General features: G+C 48.6%; 2 protein-coding genes across 2 annotated transcripts in view; both read left to right on the plus strand.

Moving 5' to 3' along the window:
• The window catches only part of LOC132446751 (ankyrin repeat and SOCS box protein 3-like), a 7023-nt gene extending 2890 nt beyond the window's left edge, over window positions 1–4133 (plus strand). Inside the window, 8 exon segments of the mRNA XM_060037204.1 lie at window positions 26–262; window positions 589–721; window positions 1153–1269; window positions 1272–1395; window positions 2100–2315; window positions 3228–3347; window positions 3349–3519; window positions 3897–4133. Of these exon segments, the coding sequence (XP_059893187.1) occupies window positions 26–262; window positions 589–721; window positions 1153–1269; window positions 1272–1395; window positions 2100–2315; window positions 3228–3347; window positions 3349–3519; window positions 3897–4098 (1320 nt within the window). The 3' untranslated portion in view covers window positions 4099–4133.
• Window positions 4134–7767: 3634 nt separating this feature from the next.
• The window catches only part of abca5 (ATP-binding cassette, sub-family A (ABC1), member 5), a 45276-nt gene continuing 32513 nt past the window's right edge, over window positions 7768–20530 (plus strand). Inside the window, exons 1-9 of the mRNA XM_060037707.1 lie at window positions 7768–8111; window positions 10978–11147; window positions 12968–13157; window positions 13634–13807; window positions 14200–14297; window positions 16190–16416; window positions 17410–17551; window positions 18609–18797; window positions 19864–20011. Of these exons, the coding sequence (XP_059893690.1) occupies window positions 8099–8111; window positions 10978–11147; window positions 12968–13157; window positions 13634–13807; window positions 14200–14297; window positions 16190–16416; window positions 17410–17551; window positions 18609–18797; window positions 19864–20011 (1351 nt within the window). The 5' untranslated portion in view covers window positions 7768–8098. The remainder of the gene's footprint in view (window positions 8112–10977; window positions 11148–12967; window positions 13158–13633; window positions 13808–14199; window positions 14298–16189; window positions 16417–17409; window positions 17552–18608; window positions 18798–19863; window positions 20012–20530) is intronic.

A 20530-nucleotide genomic window follows, 5' to 3' on the forward strand; every position in this document is an offset into this window, starting at 1 on the left:
GTCGCGCGTCATTTATTAAAAATAGCTAAAACATGTCTTCAATAGGAACAAGATTACAAAAACCTCCAATAACCGGGTCATTGAGTTCGGTGTCTGTTTGGCGCGCCACTGTGCTCTGCGACCAATCAGCCGGCTCCTTCCTCTCCTAGCCGTGGACGGGGGTCACAAGGAGGTCGCCCAGCTGTTGGTCAGCAGGGGGGCCGAGGTCAACGGCACGCACACGGCCTGTCGATGGACCTGCCTCCACCACGCCGTCTACAAGGTGAGGGGGACACACAGAGACTGGGACCAGTGAATGAGGCTCCACTGAGTCTAAGGCACGCCGTTGTGTATTTAGATTCAGGGCAGTTAGCTGACGATTTGGTCCCACGCGACTTACATTCATGCACAAATCCGCACCCCGACGGCGGAGTCACCCCCGCACAGCGACAGCCAGCTGGGTCAGCAGCAGTCAGGGGGGGCGTCTCGCTCAGGGACACCTCGACGCTCCGCTAGGAGGAGCCGGGATCGAACCAGCGACCTTCCAGGTACGAGTCGACCCCGCTCGCCCTCCTCAGCCACTGTGTGTGTTCCCTTCCCCTCCCCCAGGGCTACAGGGAGATTGTGGGTGTTCTCATCGGCGTGGCTCGCCTGGAGGCGGTGGACGACCACAGCATCACGCCCCTCTTCGTGGCAGCGCAGTACGGCCGCCGCAGATGCCTGGAGGCGCTCGTCGGAGCAGGTCAGCCACCGTCTCATCAGGGGGGGGGGGGTCTGTGGTAAATGTCCTGGCGTTTGGCATTGACGTAGATATTTAATCTTTCGTATATCAAGATAGATGGAAACTTTATTAACCCCCTGAGGGGAAGTACCTTTGTTACCACAGCCGAGCAGTCGAGGGACAACACGGGATAAGATCAAATACAATAATACGAAAAATAATAATTGCTACAAAACAATAGGGATCCAACCTGTTGGCTTGGACCCCTAATAAGAATACTAATACTAATGAAAACAGAAATAGACGTTAATGTAAATGCTAAAGTAAATGCTTAAATAAAGACAAACAGGGCAAACCAAACAGACGGTATAAAGAATATTTATATGAATGATTCAGTGTGTTTATTCTAGGGGGAGGCTATGCAGAGTCTCTGAGTCTGGGGTCGTCTGCAGGGCTTGGGACACCGGACTGGGAGCCGACTGAACGCGAGTCCACTGACTGTTCTCCGGGTTCCTGTAGGGGCAACGTCAACGCGCAGGCGGCAGACCTGGCCACGCCGCTGATGCTGGCGTCCAGGAGGGCCACGAGGGCTGCGTGGAGGTCCTGGTGCAGCACGGGGCGGACCCCAACCTGGCCTGCAGCAGCGACTGGCCCCAGCTGCCCATCCACGCCGCCGCCGAGTTCGGCCACCGCCGGTACTGAGCCCCGTTCAGCGCTGGGGCCCGAGCAAAAGAGAGATCCCGAACTAAGTTTAGATCATGTAATCCGATCTTACATCTGGATCAATGACCTGGATCAATCAAACCTGCCATTTGGGTTTTTCAAAACGTTGAACTCGGTTTGGGATCTATTTGATCCGAAAAAACAGGATTATCCTGATCCCATCGGAAGGGTGGATTCCTTTGGTTATCCGGAAATTTGGTATTTGGATCACGTTGATCCAATCGAATGTTCCTTTATAAACTGGCATGCAAGTAAGATGGATCAGGTGATCCTGGATGGCAAAACAATTCCAAATCCGGATCAATTTGATCCAGATTAAATTTCTGAAAAACGTGGCCCAGGTTCTCTGAGTCAGCTGCCGCCGGTACTGAACCCCATTCCGCCGTAGGCTCTCTGGGGTTCAGGAGGTCGTGTTGGAGGGAAATGGCTCTTAAAGCACTGTGCACTGTGCACTGCTAAAGGGCACATCACATGGTCAGCAGTAAACCTCTAGAAGTCCCCTAAAGACGGCGTCCTTGACGGCGCGAGGCCTGCGATTGGATGCCTGTTGCGGAGTGGTAACGGTTAATCGTTTGATTCTGATGTAACGTAAGGGACGCAGCAGTGTGTAAACCGTAGCGGCTTTAAGCTGACGGCAGAACGGTGACCTGACGCCGGCCCTGATGTCCTCCCCCAGGATCCTGGAGAGGCTGATCGCCATCACGGACCGCGCCTGCGACCGCGGGGAGGGCCGGGTCAGCCCGCTCTACATGGCCGTGAGGAAGCCCAGTCCGAGCGTCGGGCTGCTGCTGAGGGAGGGGTACAGCCCAGACGCCCAGGACTGCACCCCCATCCTGGGCCTCCGCTCCCCACTGGCCTTCGCCTTATCGCTCACCCCCGACAGGCGCTGCAGGTGTGTGGGCCTGCCCTACAGTCAGTCACATTCTGGGCCTTTTGTCCGAAGCGACTTACAATCAGTACAGTTGTCAGAAGGAGAGAAACAACAAAATATCTTTGTCGGTGCAGTAAGGATGTTCATAGAACCAAGTGCTGAGCACTAACCATCACTAGGTTAACCCATTCCCCGTGTACAACAGAGATAGCTAGGATAAGATGCTACACAATGCTAAGTACTATTTAAGCAGGACGTACAATAAGTGCATACATTAAGTGCCAGGACGTACAGAATCCAATATACCACCCTCAGTGTGACTCGTCCCGGGCCTGCAGTGTACCCGTGGGGCAGAGACTGGTGGGGCGGGCGGATTGGTTCCTCAGGCGATGTCGTTCACCTTGGCGGGCTTGGCCTGCAGGCCTTGTATGTTTCACCCTATCTGTCTCCCTGTCTCCCTCACCAGTAGTCGGGCTGTTACTCTTATTCATCAGCTTTGGCCTTTATTTACACGCCATGCATTGATACAGTGATGGGAACAACGGCACTTTTTTCAGTAATGTCCGACCAACCAGATCTCTAAGCCGAGCGGCAAAGCTTTACTTGAACTGTCGTCCTTGGTTAGCGGACACGAGACAATCCCATAATTGATGACAAAGAATTGGCTGAGGTAGGGTAACATCTCATGGTAAGCCAATCTGAGGTAGAGTCGGGCAGTTGTTGTTTTAATGTACTTGAAAGTAACGCAATAGTTATAATACCCTACAGTAACTAGTTACTTTAGTAATTTGTAACTGAGTAATTCATTTAGTTTCTTTTTTAAAGTAACCTGCCCAACACTGTCCATTTATCACTGTGACTATAATGACATTAAAGTCTTTTTGACATCTTGAGGAGTGCGATCCAATTAACCCCCGTCTCCTTAAACCTCAGTGAGTCGGTGAGGCTGCTGGTGGCCGCCGGCGCCCGTCTGGACGAGGACCCCTGGATGCACGCCCTGGCCCTGGGGAACACGGAGCTGCTGAGGCTCATACTGAGCCATAGGGGGCTGCCCGGTCCCGGGGGCCCCAGAGGGGAGGACCGGGGTCCCCGGTGCGGTGTTAAGCCTACAGGAGCTCAGAGGGCTGGTGTGTGTGGCCCTCAGCGCGGTGCGAAGCGCCCCCTGCTGGCTGCCCCTGCTACTGCGGGCCGGACTGGACCCTTCTCTCCTGCTGCAGCCCAACATGTAGGTCCTTCACGGCTAGCTTCTCCAGAGCGGCTGGACTGGAGACGCAGGACCCAGATCTCTTGTTGTTGTTGTTGTTGTTGTTGTTGCTAGGCTCCATTGTTTTCTGCTGAGGGTTTACGTTGCCCCTTACCCCTTCAAAACAAGGGGAGGGGTAAGGGGAAGAAAATGGGAATGAATGGGATTGGGCCTATAAATGGGGCCTAAATCCTATCGGGGCCCCTTTCGATCACAGTGCACAGAGTAGAATCAGACCTATGTTGCAGACAAAAAAATCTGCCTGCAATTGTCTTTCAATCCCTCCTCTCTCGGCCTCTCCACAACACCGGCTTGACAATGTGTCTTCCTTTGGCAACCGCCGTGTTGTGCTTTGGCAGGCTCCAGGAAGCAGACGGTGATGTGTTGAACTACCTTCTGGCGTTTGTGAACTGGTCCACTCTGAGTCCGCCCCTGAGGCGCGTTCTGGACCTCAGGCTGGAGGAGCGGTCCTGGACGCCTCACGCGCGTTACGGTACGGGGACGCACAGCGGGTTGAAGCACTCCTCCTCCTGCTCCTGCTCCATTGTGGATCGTCAATAACTTCCTCTCCCTCCCCCCGTCTCCCCCCCACCCCTCTCCCTCTCTCTCCCTCCCCCTGTCTCCCCCCCACCCCTCTCCCTCTCTCCCTCCCCCTGTCTCCCCCCCACCCCTCTCCCTCTCCCTCCCCCCCCCCGTCCCCGTCCCCCTCTCTCTCCCTCTCCCCCCCACCCCTCTCCCTCTCTCTCCCTCCCCCCCCCCTCTCTCTCCCTCTCCCCCCCCACCCCTCTCCCTCTCTCTCCCTCCCCCCCGTCTCCCCCCCACCCCTCTCCCTCTCCCTCCCCCCCCCCGCCCCCCCCCCCCTCTCTCTCCCTCTCCCCCCCACCCCTCTCTCTCCCTCTCCCCCCCTCTCTCTCCCTGTCCCCCCCCTCTCTCTCCCTGTCCCCCCCCTCTCTCTCCCTCTCCCCCCCCCCCCTCTCCCTCCCCTCTCTCTCTCCCCCCCCACCCCTCTCTCTCCCCCCCACTCCCACTCCCCCCCCCCCCCCCCCTCTCTCTCCCCCCCCCCCCTCCCCCGGTCAGAGTCCGTCCGTGTCTGTCTCACCTGTGCAGGCTGACGGTCAGTGAGGTCGTGGGGCGTCCGGCTCTGCGCGCGCCAGCGGCCGTCCAGCAGCTCCCCCGTGCCCCCCCTCCTCCAGCGCTATCTCCGCTACGCCGAGGTCCCGCCTCCCCCGGGCGCCCCAGGCTCCGCCCCCCTGCCGCTAGTGTCCGACCTGACGGAGGAATACCGTCACACACACACGCACAGACATGTTGTATGAAGACCTAATAAAAGGTTTAGATCGTCCTTTGGTTGTTTTCCTTTCCAACGATGGCCGCTGTCTGGTTAACTGACGGAGAACACTTTGAGGGGTGTGCCACAATGCTGGGGTCGGCTACATGCTGATTCTTTGTCTTGTCTCTTCTCTTTATCGATGGCATTCTTGTTTAAAAATGTGGAATATTTATCAGCTGTAGTAGGAAATACTTTCTATTTACCCAAATATTTATATTTATTTAGAAATATTAATTTACATAATGTTTACATTTATATTACTGAACACATGTTGTAATGTAGGACACAATCGTTGTTTTTTGTGTGTAATGAACTGTAAGTATGCATGTTGTCTGCTAATTTATGCATGCAATAAGTCAATATGCTCCTGCATGACCTGCAACATTATACATCAAGGTTCAGTAATCCGTTATTATTTAAGACTACTCGTGTCATGCAGATCATTTCCTTGCAGCGCAGTTAAGATATTACGATTTATTATGCTATCAGTTAACAAAGACGTTGAAAGATGGCGCGATCTACGAGAAAGACGCAGAGGAACGTTCCTTCGTGCCAAGCCGCGACCGAACCGGCTTGACCGTGGTGAAGCTAGTTTCGTGTTGGGAATTCGACAGCTATTCGGATATTCATTTCCTATGGAAAATTGCTTTTTGCTCAATAGCTTCCGAATTATGGTGGCCAGACACCCCAGACCGATGCAGACCTGCTATGTGGTTCTAACAAGACACACCTCACTAAAAATTCATATTATACACCTCAGATTTTATTTACATTTTTTAAAAATCCCATTAATTTCCTATGGAAAAAGCCTTTTTGCTCAATAGCTTCCGAGTTATGGGATCCAGACACCCCAGACCAATGCAGACCTGTCCTGCTATGTGGTATAAGGCACACCACACTATATGTCTTGCAGGCCATTTTCCCAAAATTCCAATTCTGTCCTTATCAGTTGCACATAACTCCTGTCTACTTGTTACCTTTCAAATTTAGAATGGATTATCAAGTTTTCCTTTCTTTTTCGTTTTTTTTTATCAGCCAAAGTCCGCATATTCATGCAGGGGCCGCATTTTTTCAAATATGCCGCACTTTCACCTCATAAATCTCAGATTTCCGCGCAAAATATGCGGGGCTTGCAGGAATTCATAATCCATGCATTTTCGTTGCAAAAAAGTCACATATATCTTAGCAGAAAGTTGAAAATGTTTGCGTTTACTTCACACGAGAGCAGCCATTTTCCCCTGTTGCCATGGGAACGTTATGAAGTGATGTAATTACGCGACGTTAAAGTAATCGAAGTTCCCGCAATTTTTGGAAGTTCCCGCAATTTCATTGCATAAATATGCCGCATATTTCATCGCATTGTTTAAGATAACGTGTCGCATAATCAAGGATTTTTGGCCGCAACAATCACCAAAAAAACGCCGCATTTTTCTGGAGGGACTGGTCTGAGGTTCTGCTAGAGAAAACTAAATATAGCCATACAAATATGTATTTTCTCTGTAATTTCTGTATTCTTTTTTATGATTTTCATAACCCAAACATCTCAAACAAAGTGATTTGTTATAATACTATTTGCAAATTGTTGCCCTCTTCCTTCATATTTCATTAATGTTTCATACGGACTCTTACTGACATTTTAATGGCCAACATTCTGTATCAGCATGTTCCTAAAGGTATTTACAAGGACTAGTAGGTGGAGGAGCACAGTGTGTGTGTGTGGGGGGGGGGGGGGGGGAGATATCCGCATAAATCAGTCATTATAACTCACACCATACAGTTTGACATGGAATGCTGAGTACCTTTGGAATCCTGAGCCTCACAGCTTTCCAATGGTGCATGGAATGTCGATATTACATGAAGTATAATAATAATAATAAAATAAATTGATATAGCGCTTAATATGGTACTCTAAGACGCTTAGTCTACCATTGACTTAGTACCCCACCACTCTCCTCTCTCCCCCCAAGTGTCCCGAGTTGGACACTGCAAGGCATCTGGTTTTGCACCTCCTTTTTTACTTTAATGTTTTCAAAGTGCCTCATTAGGGAAAAAGCCGTTTTCCATTGGAAATGAATGGGATTCATAAAATATTTAAATAAAATAGGGGGTGCAAAATATGAATTTTTAGTGAGGTGTGTCTTGTTACTACCACATAGCAGGACAGGTCTGCATTGGTCTGGGGTGTCTGGGTCCCATTACTCGGAACCTATTGAGCAAAAAGCCGTTTTCCATAGGAAATGAATATCCGAATATCTGTCGAATAACCAACATCAAACTAACTTCACGGTACCGAACCGGTGTTGCACCGAATTCTGCGACCCACCGAAAATTGTGACCCCAGGGGGCAGAGTTGCACATTTTCTGCAACATGCACGTGACGTTTGCATTATAACAAAAACATAAATAAAACATTAGACATCGGTTGGTCTCTCTTTTCTTGATACTAAAATTAATTCTAAACAGAATTTTACACAGTAGCCTATAATAGGAAATGCTCAAAGGTAAATCAGCGTTTTATGGGTAAAGAAGCACCGGTGAAGGATCGTACTAAACGACCACACTGCAGCTACGCCTCAGACCCCTGTTGTGCGGTTACCTGCAAACCGACCATGATAACAATAATGAGTGGGATCACTGGATTACTATGACACATAACAATGAGTGTGATCACTGACTGTTATTATGATATATTATAATATCCATTGTGTGGGTCTGTTAAATGCTAATCAAATATATCAAATGTATCTATTAAGCACCTTTAATAAAAAGGTAATTGGTTGGGGGGAGATCTTATGTTTTATGTATGTTTTTGTCATGCCTGTCTGCGCTTCAAACTCGTGCATATTGCAGAAAATATGCAACAGCGCCCCCTGGGGTCACACCTTTCGGTGGGTCGCAGAATTCGGTGGAGGAGCGATCATGGATGGGTCCGTCCTATGCACCGAAACTTTTTACAATGCAACAAAATATTTAAAGAGCATCATGCTATTATGCACAGAAAATATAACAGTATATTACTCAGTCATTTGTATTAGGTTAAACAAGGATTTGATAACGTTTTTAATTTAAGGTCCACCCACAATTGGTCTGGCCCATACAGAACTGGAATCCTGACGCCGTGCCTGGGCGGAAGTAGCGAAGCGAAAACCGAGCGCCTCTCGTTCGTGCTGGCGTAAAAACATTGCGATTTATTAAACAAACCGGAGGACGACACGGCGGAGACATGTCTTAATGTCTTTTATACGTAAGTATTTTCTGCACCGCGACCCGTCGTAGTGTTGTGAAGCCTGCTGCCGTGCGGTCACTGGTAACCCCACATTATTATAATATATCATAATAACAGTCAGTGATCACACTCATTGTTATGTGTCATAGTAATATAGAGTGATACAACTTGTTATTATAATGTATCATAATTATATACAGTGATCCCACTCATTATTGTTATCATGGTCGGTTTGCAGGTAACCGCACAACAGGGGTCTGAGGCGTAGCTGCAGTGTGGTCGGTGACTTGGACCTTATTATATGTATCATTAAATATATCGAGATTACACTTTCACCCTTACATACACGGTGTTGGGGTGTTATAACCTTTATCATTCCTGCAGGGTCACCCATACATACCCGGTGTTGTGATGTCTGCCTCCTGTAACTGGTACATTAGTATTATATAAATCATCACTGCAGGGTCAACCATAAACACGCTGCTCTGGTACATTTTGATAATATCATTACGGCGGGGTCAACCATTGATAAACGCTGCTCTGATACATTATTATTATTAATTATCATTACTGCAGGGTCAACCATTAATACATGGTGTTGTGATCTCAGCCTGCTATTATAATATTACTGCAGGGTCAAACATCAATACACGGAAGCTACGGTTCATTATTATTTTATCATTACTACAGGGTCAACCATAAGCACACGGTGCTCTGGGACATCTGATTATATGTCATCAACCTTTTAACCGTAAAACCCTGTTGTGGAGCCTGCCGGCTGCCAGCGAGGACGTTGCGACCTCGCAGTTCCCTGTTCATGAAGATATAATCCAAATATATGACTTATTATTATCTTATCTGATTGTGTTTATGGTTATTGAATCAACTATAGTTCACCTCTATTGGCAGTTTGTGTGTTTCAGCATGCCTTTGGTTTGGTATGGGTGCATTTCTGTGAGGAAAACTGAATGTCCTCTTATTGGCTTGGATGGTGTTGTGGAATCGGCGTAATTACTCAAATGCATTTGATTTTGTTTTGCTTTGGTGTTGACTCAGCCTGTGGAGGTATCTAATTCTGGATCTTCAGTTGCCAGTTACCAGATATAACGCAGTGGTTGTTGATCTACAATCTAATAATGCATGCAGAGCTAGACATGTTGATCTACAATCTAATTATGCATGCAGAGCTAGACATGTAGATCTACAATCTAATAATGCATGCAGCTCTAGGCATGTTGTGGATCTACAATCTAATAATGCATGCAGAGTTGTTGATCTACAATCTAATAAGGCATGCAGAGATAGACGTGTTGTTGTTCTAGAATCTAATAATGCATGCAGCTCTAGGCATGTTGTTGATCAATAATCGCATAATACATCACAGCCCTACGTGTTGTGGATCTATAATATAATAATGCAATATAGCTCTGTTTTATCCATCATCAGTGAATGCATCTGAGCTCTACATGTTCTATCTATAATCAGATAATACATCGCTCTACATGTTGTGGATCTTCAATCTAAACTGTATCATAGCTCTACGTGTTGTGGATCTATAATCAAATAATGTATCATGTTGTTGATACATGGGTCTTAAATATAGAACATTATTAGATATATAATCGAATAATGCATCAGAACTCAACATGTTGTTAGGGTTAGGTTCTACGTGTTGTGGATCTGCATCAATACTCCAGCGACCACAGTGAGCACATCACACACAGTGAACCTGAGCAAGTGGCTCCAAAGTAAATAGCGTTGAGTCGTGTAGGGGTGAACCATCCAAACAGCCCCCTACTGGGCTAGACTGGGACAGCAGAATGGCCCTAGCCTTCTGGCCCACAACAATCCCTGGGAGACCAAATATGTGCGTCTCACACGTTGTGTCAACGCATAAATGATAACAGAGGAAGGGGCTTTTAGTCACTATGCTTCTACACTCTGGAATCCCCTACCTGCTGAATTAAGATCTTCTGAATCAGTAAACTCATTTAAAAGCAGACTAAAAACCAATTTATTTTGTTAAATGTAAGGCCTTTCCAATGTAGTGGGTTGTCTTGAATTTTTTTAAAATTTTCTATCTCATTTAGATTTTATACTATTATCATTTTAACTTGAATGTTTACACCATTTAAATCATATCGTCTCTTTTGTCTATTCAAACCACTCTATGGTTGGTAGGGTTTTTTCTATGTTATTCCTAAGAGCGCATCGCGTCTGTCTGTGTGTAGCATATGAAATGTGCTATACACATAAACTAGGCTTGACTGAAAATCATAGACAAACAACAGAGACATCCTAATGGAGGACGGATACATCTTACAAAACAACATAATGCGGAAACCATAACCAAGGACTGATCCTACACACGCCTCGCTAGCATGTACAACACACGGCAGCATCAGACGAAAGGAGAGATCTTCCCCTTCTTATCTGGTGTATTTTGGGGGGAGTTGAACTGATAATCCATAAGCGGTTCTTATTAATGTTGACTCATCACTGAGTGATCATCAGTGATACCTGGATGCCATTCGTTACGTGTAGAGGTCATACAGTTCACACATGAGGTGGACTGGGCTGGGTTTCAAACACAGCAATTGCTTTGCTTCCCTTGCAGAAATGGGTGATGAAATGGATAAAACAAAAGTCTTAACCACAATTTTGCAGATTTGCTATTTATGCTTAATGAGAGCACTGACCCAAAGGCGTCAGACTTCCGATATCCGATATATTCCTGTTTTATGGGCTGGTCATAGCAACCAAATAGAAGGTCAGAAGGGAAGTCCAGCCTTGATCACCTAGAATGTATTAGTCATTATTTCATTGTTCTTTTTTCTTATTGACTGTCTTTATCAAACACACTAACCGATGTCTCTGGCTGCAGCTGAGGCCAGCATTAGGGAGACCACGTCCCGTCCGTTCGTGATCCACATGAGGGATGCGGAGAGCATGCAGCCCACCTACAGAAGGGGTGCTGGGGTGTGGAACCAAACCAAGAGCCTCCTCTACAAGAACGTTCTGATCAAATGGAGGACCAAGCAGCAGAGTCTCCAGGTGGGTCCGGGGGCAAAGCTTCTGGCCTGGGCACCGTGGATGAAATATGGACGAAACAAATCACACTAGGCATTAACAGCCCACATTTACATTTAGGGGATTTAGCAGACGCTTTTATCCAAAGCCACCTACATTAAGAATATTTGTCAGAAGGAAGAGAAACAACCATATTTCGCGGACCACACAGTAAAGATGAACCAAGTGCCACTAACAAAGCACAACAGACCCAAATGCATGACTTTTAGATTTAGTTTTAATGCATTGCACGAATGATATTTGTGTCCCAGGCCTGTTCACCCTTTATGCCTCTGGTTCCCTCGCTGCCTTGACCCTCCCTGCTGGTTCTGAACCCATGCATCTTTCATTTGGATTTGGGTTTCACTGATGCATCTTTCATGTGTTTCTGTTTAATTGTCTTTCGTGGGGGGGGGGGGTTCTTCCTGGCCTGCTGGATTGTAAGTGGTGCTGGTAATGCAGGTCGTAGGAGTGAGTCCAGCACTTCAACAGGCGTTTAGCCTGGGGTGCTCGTGGTTGTTTCCCATCTACTGTATCTCTGGCACAGACCCTATCCACGTAATGCTGTGGTGTTCAGTGAGCGAGCAGACGTTACGCATTAGGAGTTAAAGTCGTTCTATGGACCACTCGGGGAGGGAGGGAGGGAGGGAGTGGGAGAGGGAGGGAGGGAGGGAGGGAGAGAGAGAGGGAGAGGTCACAAAAAATGCTTGTGTCATACACACATTGACACACGGCGAGACCTACAACCTAGTCATCATACACCTTGTCCTTTCTTGCAAACTAAGCCAATACCTTTTATAAACCGGTGGCTTGGTTATTGTACAACTTTCGGTCAAGAAGTGGAATGTGCTTTTGAACTTCAGATCACGGTGGTGTTTGACACACACACACACACACACACACACACACACACACACACACACACACACACACACACACACACACACACACACACACACACACACACACACACACACACACACACACACACACACACACACACACACACAGACAGAGAGATATGCACTGGTATGTTGTGCCCCCTTTTCCATTTCTCTTTTATCTAGGGCTCTTATTGGCCTTGCCAGGTTGACATTCCGACGTTTCCGGTCCAATCAGGGTGTAGATCCTGATTGGACTCTGGCTGGTTGACCTGAGCCCCAGACCTCGTATTGTCCAAAGCCGTTCAACAGGTTGTGTGTTCAGGCTGAAAGGGTTCCAGTTGTTCGAGGCCCAGGGAGTGGCACTCTGGTCCTTCGTCACACACTTCATGTGAGGGTGACGAGGGCAGTCCTTGGACATGAGTGGTGTTAGAATAGCATATCAGGGGGTTTAGGCTAGTGGATTATGTTTAAAGCATACAGTTTCCTTTCTCCAGTTTATGTTCCACGCGAGTTAACCTCCAAACTGGATTACAATGATTAATTGTAATCAATAATAGACAATCATGACTAATAGACAAGAAGTGATAGTTGCCGTAGATTCACTGTACCACATTTAAACACGATTGAAATGTAATGTTGGCTTAGCACAGAAGGCAGAGCGGGATGACTTGTAACCAGAAGGTTGCTAGTTCGTTCCCGGCTCCTCCTAGAGGAGTCTTGAGGTTCCCTGAGCAGTACACCTCACCCTACCTGCTCCTGACCAGCTGGCCGTGGCCCTGCGTGGCTGACGCTGCCGTCGGTGTGTGACTGTGTGTGAATGGTTGTAAGTCGCTTTGGGTATAAGTGTCCGCTAACTGCCCTCAGTGTCAACGTTCCTGGAAGCCGCCTGGTGTTTCAGGCTGATGTGTTCTCCGTCTGCAGGAGCTGATCCTGCCCCTGCTGCTGCTGGCCCTGCTGATCCTCATCAGCATCCTGAACCCCCACGTCTACTACAGCGGCATCTCCACCATGGAGCTGGAGCGAGAGGACCACTACTTCCTCAAGGGGCTGGGCTACACTCCCATCACCAACGTCACCACCCACATCATGGAGGAGGTGGCCCAGGAAATGCGTGAGAGCTGCTCTGTTACTGTGTGTGTGTGTGTGTGTGTGTGTGTGTGTGTGTGTGTGTGTGTGTGTGTGTGCGTGTGCGTGCTGCATTCTTCAGAATGTTGAGGCTGCTCTGCTGGGGTACAAAAAGTGTGTGTGTGAGTGCACTTGTGTGTGTGACTGAGTGAGTACACTTGTGTGTGTGACTGAGTGAGTACACTTGTGTGTGTGACTGAGTGAGTACACTTGTGTGTGTGAGTGTGCGGGCGTGTTCAGAAATCCCTGACACCCTCACCCTGACTGCTCCTGACGAGCTGGCTGTCGCCCTGCGTCGTTGACTCCGCCGTCGGGGTGAATGTGTGCGTTAACGGGTGAATGTGAGGCAGTATTGTAAAGCGCTTTGAGCGGCCGCTGGTTAGAACAGCGCTGTATGAATGCAGTCGGTTTACCGCCCGGCCTACCCTGTTTACCACCACACTCGTGGGCGATCTCCTCCAGTCATCCAGGACCGGCTGGAGATGTTCTCGAGCGAGGAGGAGCTGGAGAACGCCAGCCTCCACGAGCCCTCGGGCTTCGTGGGCGTGGTGTTCCTGGACGCTGCCGCCACCTCCTACCGGCTCCGCTACCCCTACAACCAGCTGCCGCTGCCCAGCGACTACACCGAGTCCATCGGTAGAGATCTATTGGCTATTATTGGGCTGGAAGGATTCCAGAATGAATCGACGTTCATTATCAAATCAGTAGAGTTAATTGATTAATTGGATGTTTGTCGTAATTTGCTCCTTTCTTCAACAGTCATATTTTATGGTTGTTGTGTTTTTATCGGTACAAAACCAAAGCATTTTGATGGAACCGTTACGGGTTAAACGATGCACAGCAGTAAGACAACAGATTATTGTACATTTTAAATTCATTCCAGTCAATACCAACCCCTGCTATAATGAACAGACTATTCCAGATTGTGCGCTACTAGCCGATGAGCCGATGGGTCCAGAACAGCCCTGGTTAGTGTTGGAGAGCTGGAGCGACCGTAACCATGACGCCCGTTGTGTTTGTCCTCCCAGCTAACTGCTTCGCCAGCTCGCTGAACTGCAGGGCGGCCAACTACTGGTACTCGGGCTTCATCCGCCTGCAGTCCCTCATCGACTCCACCATCATCCAGGTGAGACACGCCCCCCGCCCCGCCCCGCCCCGCCCGGCCTGGGGAGGGGGCACCCCACTCCATAGACATCCTAAATCATAGACGGAGCATCGAATGCTACCGCCGACTGGCGCTGACGAGACGCGGGGCCGCCATCTTGGAGTGGTCACCCGCTCCGCTCAGTGTAATCCGTTAGGCTGGAGCAATGAACTGTCAGCGCATTCAACTAATCCTACCTCTCTGAATACCACTGATTTCCACGTGTTTTTTTTGTCATATGTGTAGCTGTGATAAAGGACACATGGTTTGGCGTGTTTTATTATTCATAGTTGGGTTAAGAGGAATAGAATATTCTTATATGCTATAAGTGACCAGACGTCCGAGATCAAAACTGGGAACATAATCCCAGAGAAGGGGAAAAAAAACGGTCAGCTATTTTTAAGTTGAAGAAACAATGTATGATTAGGCTATAAATACATATATATCCTACATAAACAATGTGTTAATACATTGGATATCCATATATCTTACCTTATAGACTGTATCTCTGACTGTTGCTGCAGCAGCAGAGTTTATTCTGTCTTGACACTTTGTATTGATATTTTGTATTTACTTTTATTAACGACATTATTTCCTTAAATTATTATAATGGTTTACAGTGATTGTTTTATCTGTATTTTTTATGTATGTCACCTTCGAATAAAGCGTCTGCCAAATACTACAACATATATAAACACCTGAAAGTTTTTATATCAGCTAAAACCACCAATCTGTTTCACTGGATTCAGATAAAACCAAATTCTGTCTTACCCAACAATGTTAGTATTTGAATATTGTTACTTGAATGACTCCATTTATATCATGGTTACAATTATACTGTTAAGAAAGTATTGTCTTATACTTTGCCTAAAATGAGAATGCGTCATGATACAAATCTGCTGATGGAATGTTTATTTGTGGATGGATGGATGGAATGGACTGGAGTTTGCAGGTGGGAATTGATGCAGGGAAATGATCAGACCAAAACGAGTGAAATTCAAAATACAATAAAAAGCAGTCAGGGTAAATGCAGACGGACCAATGTAATGTATGCAAGGCAATGTGAATGTAAAAAATATCAATATCTGTGTGGGATTAAAACCCTGAAAGAGGACTGTTCTGCACAGCTTCTTTCTCGTGCTTCCTTTCTGAAGTTCAAGAGAGGCGAGTTTGGCAATGTGGAGCAGCCTTATCTTATGAGACACAGACACACCCAATGATAACAAGTCTGAATGGTGGCTGTCGATGCCAAACTGTTCCCCAAGCAGAGATACATCCTCTGTTCCAACCTCCCCTCGGGCTCTATGCTGCTCCCTGGCTCCCATCCCCACTTCAAGATGGCGGCCGCATTTCTCGCGTCCCAGCAGCCGATGCTGCGTTGATGTATAGGATGTCTATGCCCCACTGGGCCCAGTCTGGGGAGGGGTACCCCACACCACTGGGCCCTGTCTGGGGAGGGGGTACCCCACTGGGCCCTGTCTGGGGAGGGGGTACCCCGCTCAGGTCATTGGTCCATGTCCTGATTGGTCCGTGCCCTGATTGGTCCGTGTCCTCATTGGTCCGTGTCCTCATTGGTCCGTGTCCTCATTGGTCCGTGTCCTTATATGTCCGTGTCCTTATATGTCCCTGCCCTTATATGTCTGTGTCCTTATATGTCTGTGTCCTTATATGTCCCTGTCCCTATATGTCCCTGTCCTTATATGTCCCTGTCCTTATATGTCCCAGTCCTTATATGTCCCTGCCCTTATATGTCCCTGCCCTTATATGTCCCTGCCCTTATATGTCCCTGCCCTTATATGTCCCTGTCCTTATATGTCCCTGCCCTTATATGTCCCTGCCCTTATATGTCCGTGTCCTCCTATGCGTGCTGCCAGATGCAGACCAAGCGCTCGGTGTGGAGCGAGATGAACCTGCGGGTGGTGATGATGGGCCAGCCGGGCTCGGTGGAGGTGCAGAAGTTCTCCCACGCCCTGATCTCCATCTACCTGGTGCTGACCTTCACGCCCTTCGTCACCTTCCTCATCGTCAACGTGGTGGCGGAGAAGGAGCAGCGTCTGAAGGACACCATGACCATGATGGGCCTGTACGACACGGCCTTCTGGTGAGGACCCGGAGGTTCCCCTGAGGCCGGGTCTCAGAGGTTCCCCTGAGGCCGGGTCCCAGAGGTTCCCCTGAGGCCGGGACCCAGAGGTTCCCCAGAGGTTCCCCTGAGGCTGGGTCTCAGAGGTTCCCCTGAGGCTGGGTCTCAGAGGTTCCCCTGAGGCTGGGTCTCAGAGGTTCCCCTGAGGCCGGGACCCAGAGGTTCCCCTGAGGCCGGGACCCAGAGGTTCCCCTGAGGCCGGGACCCAGAGGTTCCCCTGAGGCTGGGTCTCAGAGGTTCCCCTGAGGCCGGGACCCGGAGGTTCCCCTGAGGCCGGGACCCGGAGGTTCCCCTGAGGCCGGGTCTCAGAGGTTCCCCTGAGGCCGGGACCCGGAGGTTCCCCTGAGGCCGGGACCCGGAGGTTCCCCTGAGGCCGGGTCTCAGAGGTTCCCCTGAGGCCGGGACCCGGAGGTTCCCCTGAGGCTGGGTCTCAGAGGAACATACACGTGGGACATCGATGGAACGGGTTCTCTATTTCTACTTTCCTACTTTTTTCCCTGAGTAAAAAAAAAATTCGGGCTAAAGATAATCAATAAATCTAAATAATGTTTTGCCGTTCTATTTGGCCGTGTACTGTAAACAGGAATATAAAAAAGGTGCAAGTGCTTCAGACGACATCTTGGTGTCTCTGGATGCGTAACGGTAAACGGACTGCATTTATTCAGTGCTTTTCTAACCAGCGGCCGCTCAAAGCTCTTTACAACACGGCCTCACATGCACCCGTTCACGCACACATCCCCCCCCGACGGCGGAGTCAGCCCCGCAGGGCGACAGCCGGCTGGTCAGCGGCGGTCAGGGGGAGGCGTCTCGCTCAGGGACGCCTCCACCCTCCTCCGTTCAGCTGGGAGGAGCCGGGGATCGGACCGGCGCCCTTCAGGTTACCAGCCGACCCGCTCTGCCTCCTGCGGCCCCCCGTCAGGATGTCTGAGTGTCTGTGTCTGCCGGTCCTTCCAGGCTGTCCTGGGGCCTGCTGTATGCGGGCCTGGTCCTCGTCATGTCCGTCCTGATGGCGCTCATCGCCACCTACACGGCGCTCTTCCCCAACAGCGACTTCTTCGTCATCTTCCTGCTCATCTTCCTCTACGGCATCTCCTCCGTGAGTAGCCCCTCCCTCCCTCCCCCGGAAACGCGGCGTTGTCATCGTTACCCACAATGCACCGCTTTATGATCCGTTTGACCGATGTTTGTTCAAGAGGATTTATGACTTAAAGTGGTAGTTCGGAATTTTGGACGTAGAGAAGATTTGGCAAATTTGTCATGGGCGCAACCCACATACTCTGCTCTGCTGCTCATCCCACATGTGCATGTTCCTTACAAATGGGGCACCATTTGAAAGGGAACTATACAAGCTTTCCAACGGTATAAGATTTATTTCCAAAAAGCATTGTTACCACAGAGAAATAATCAACCAAACACAAATTTCCTTACTTTTTGTGCTAAGTTTAGAAGGACGGAATGAAATGTGTTAAACTGTCTCCAATGATAAAGAACACCAAGGCTAACTTGGCAATCAACCCTAACCCTAACCCTAACCCTATTTTCTCGGCCTAGGAAGGGGCTAGAAGCATAAACTGAATCATAATAATTGACTTAATAACTGGATGGATTCACCTGACAATCGCTTTATCTTCTATGATTCTGAGGCAAGCAATTCACAAATTCCAAAAACCATTACTTTATTTAATTTATCTATATTTTTATATATTGTCTTGGGTTACCCTTTGTGTTTTGTATAAAAGCTACATCATCTTATACAAACTTTACTTTCCTTTTTTCAGAAGATCAATAGATCACCTGATCACTAGATTGATTGGTCAATCTAATTATTTAATGTATTTATTGAATCGAGGATCAAATTTGAATCAAGAATAATTTTTTTATCAAATTGTGACCCAAAGAACCACAATCGAATCCTGAGTTACCGAAAGAATCCCACACCAAGTAATCGCAGTAAACATGATGAGCAGGGGCTTCCTGTTTGTTGACAAAGGATGGGTGGTTATGATCTCTACCGGTTCCTAATTACCTCTAACTCCCCCTGGTGAGCTGGCTTTCCCTTCCATGACTGACACCGCGCGCTCTCTCTCTCTCGCTCTCGCTCTCGCTCTCGCTCTCGCTCTCGCTCTCGCTCTCTCGCTCTCGCTCTCTCTCAGATCTTCTTCTCCTTCCTGCTGACCCCCCTGTTTAAGAAGCCTAAGTTCGCCAGCACGGTGGGCAGCCTTCTGACCGTGGTGTTCGGCTGCCTGTCGCTCTTCACCGTGCTCATCAACGACTTCCCCCAGCCGCTGGTCTGGCTGCTCTGCCTGCTGTCGCCCAGCGCCTTCTCCCTGGGCATCGCACAGGTACACACACACTGCTACCATACAGGTACACACACACTGCTACCATACACAGTAACACACACTGCTACCATACACAGGTACACACACACTGCTACCATACAGGTACACACACACTGCTACCATACACAGGTACACACACACTGCTACCATACACAGTTACACACACACTGCTACCTTACACACACTGCTACCATACACAGTTACACACACTGCTACCATACAGGTACACACACACTGCTACCATACACAGTAACACACACTGCTACCATACACAGGTACACACACACTGCTACCATACACAGGTACACACACACTGCTACCATACAGGTACACACACACTGCTACCATACACAGGTACACACACACTGCTACCATACACAGTAACACACACTGCTACCATACACAGGTACACACACACTGCTACCATACACAGGTACACACACTGCTACCATACACAGGTACACACACACTGCTACCATACACAGTAACACACACTGCTACCATACACAGTTACACACACTGCTACCATACACAGTTACACACACTGCTACCATACACAGTTACACACACTGCTACCATACACAGTTACACACACTGCTACCATACACAGTAACACACACACTGCTACCATACACAGTTACACACACTGCTACCATACACAGGTACACACACTGCTACCATACACAGGTACACACACTGCTACCATACACAGTTACACACACTGCTACCTTACACAGTTACACACACACTGCTACCATACACAGTAACACACACTGCTACCATACACACACGTATTCTGCCACCACAGGCATATAAAACACACAAAGCATGAAATACACACACGGTACCCGAGGTATCATTACAATTTTGCATATAAGTATTTACGCTAACGACCTGTTTGGACTTGATGAGTTAACAATGCATTGTTGGCAATGCATTGTCTCTTGGCGTGCGTGTGTGCGTGCGTGTGTGCGTGCGTGCGTGCGTGCGTGCGTGCGTGCGTGTGTGCGTGCGTGCGTGCGTGCGTGCGTGCGTGCGTGTGTGCGTGTGTGTGTGTGTGTGTTAGGTGGTGTATCTGGAGGCCCAGGGTGACGGAGCAGTGTTCTCCACCCTGACCAACGGGCCCCACCCGCTCTACGTTCCTCTGCTCATGCTGCTGCTGGACTGCGGCCTCTACCTGCTGCTGGCCGTCTACCTGGACCAGGTGCTGCCCGGTATGTACTCACTGGATCACATTCATACACACACTCACTCACTCACTCACTCACTCACTCACTCACTCACTCACTCACTCACTCACTCACTCACTCACTCACTCACTCACTCACTCACTCACATTCATACACACACACTCACTCACCCGCCTACTAGCTCACTCCCTCAGTCGATCACTCGATCACTCACTCGATTTTCATCACCACCGCACAGAGCAGAACTGTGGCCTATTTTACAAATTTTTATTTTCTTAATTATAATTATATTATTATTTTTTCCTGAAACCTCGGTGTTGCCGGTGTGCCACACCGAGTGATCGGTGTTGGCCTCAACACCGGTAACACGGGTAACACCGGTAACACGGGTAACACCGGTCACACCGGTAACACCGGTAACACGGCAACCCTAACACACACACACCAAACCAACGCAGGTAGGGCTGGGCGACATGGAAACAAAGATTAGCACAAGGAATTTTACGTTATCACCTATTGCCTCACTATGAAGGAAAAATCCCA

The sequence above is a fragment of the Gadus macrocephalus genome, chromosome 18, assembly GCF_031168955.1.
Source record: "Gadus macrocephalus chromosome 18, ASM3116895v1".
NCBI classification, from domain to species: Eukaryota; Metazoa; Chordata; class Actinopteri; order Gadiformes; family Gadidae; genus Gadus; species Gadus macrocephalus.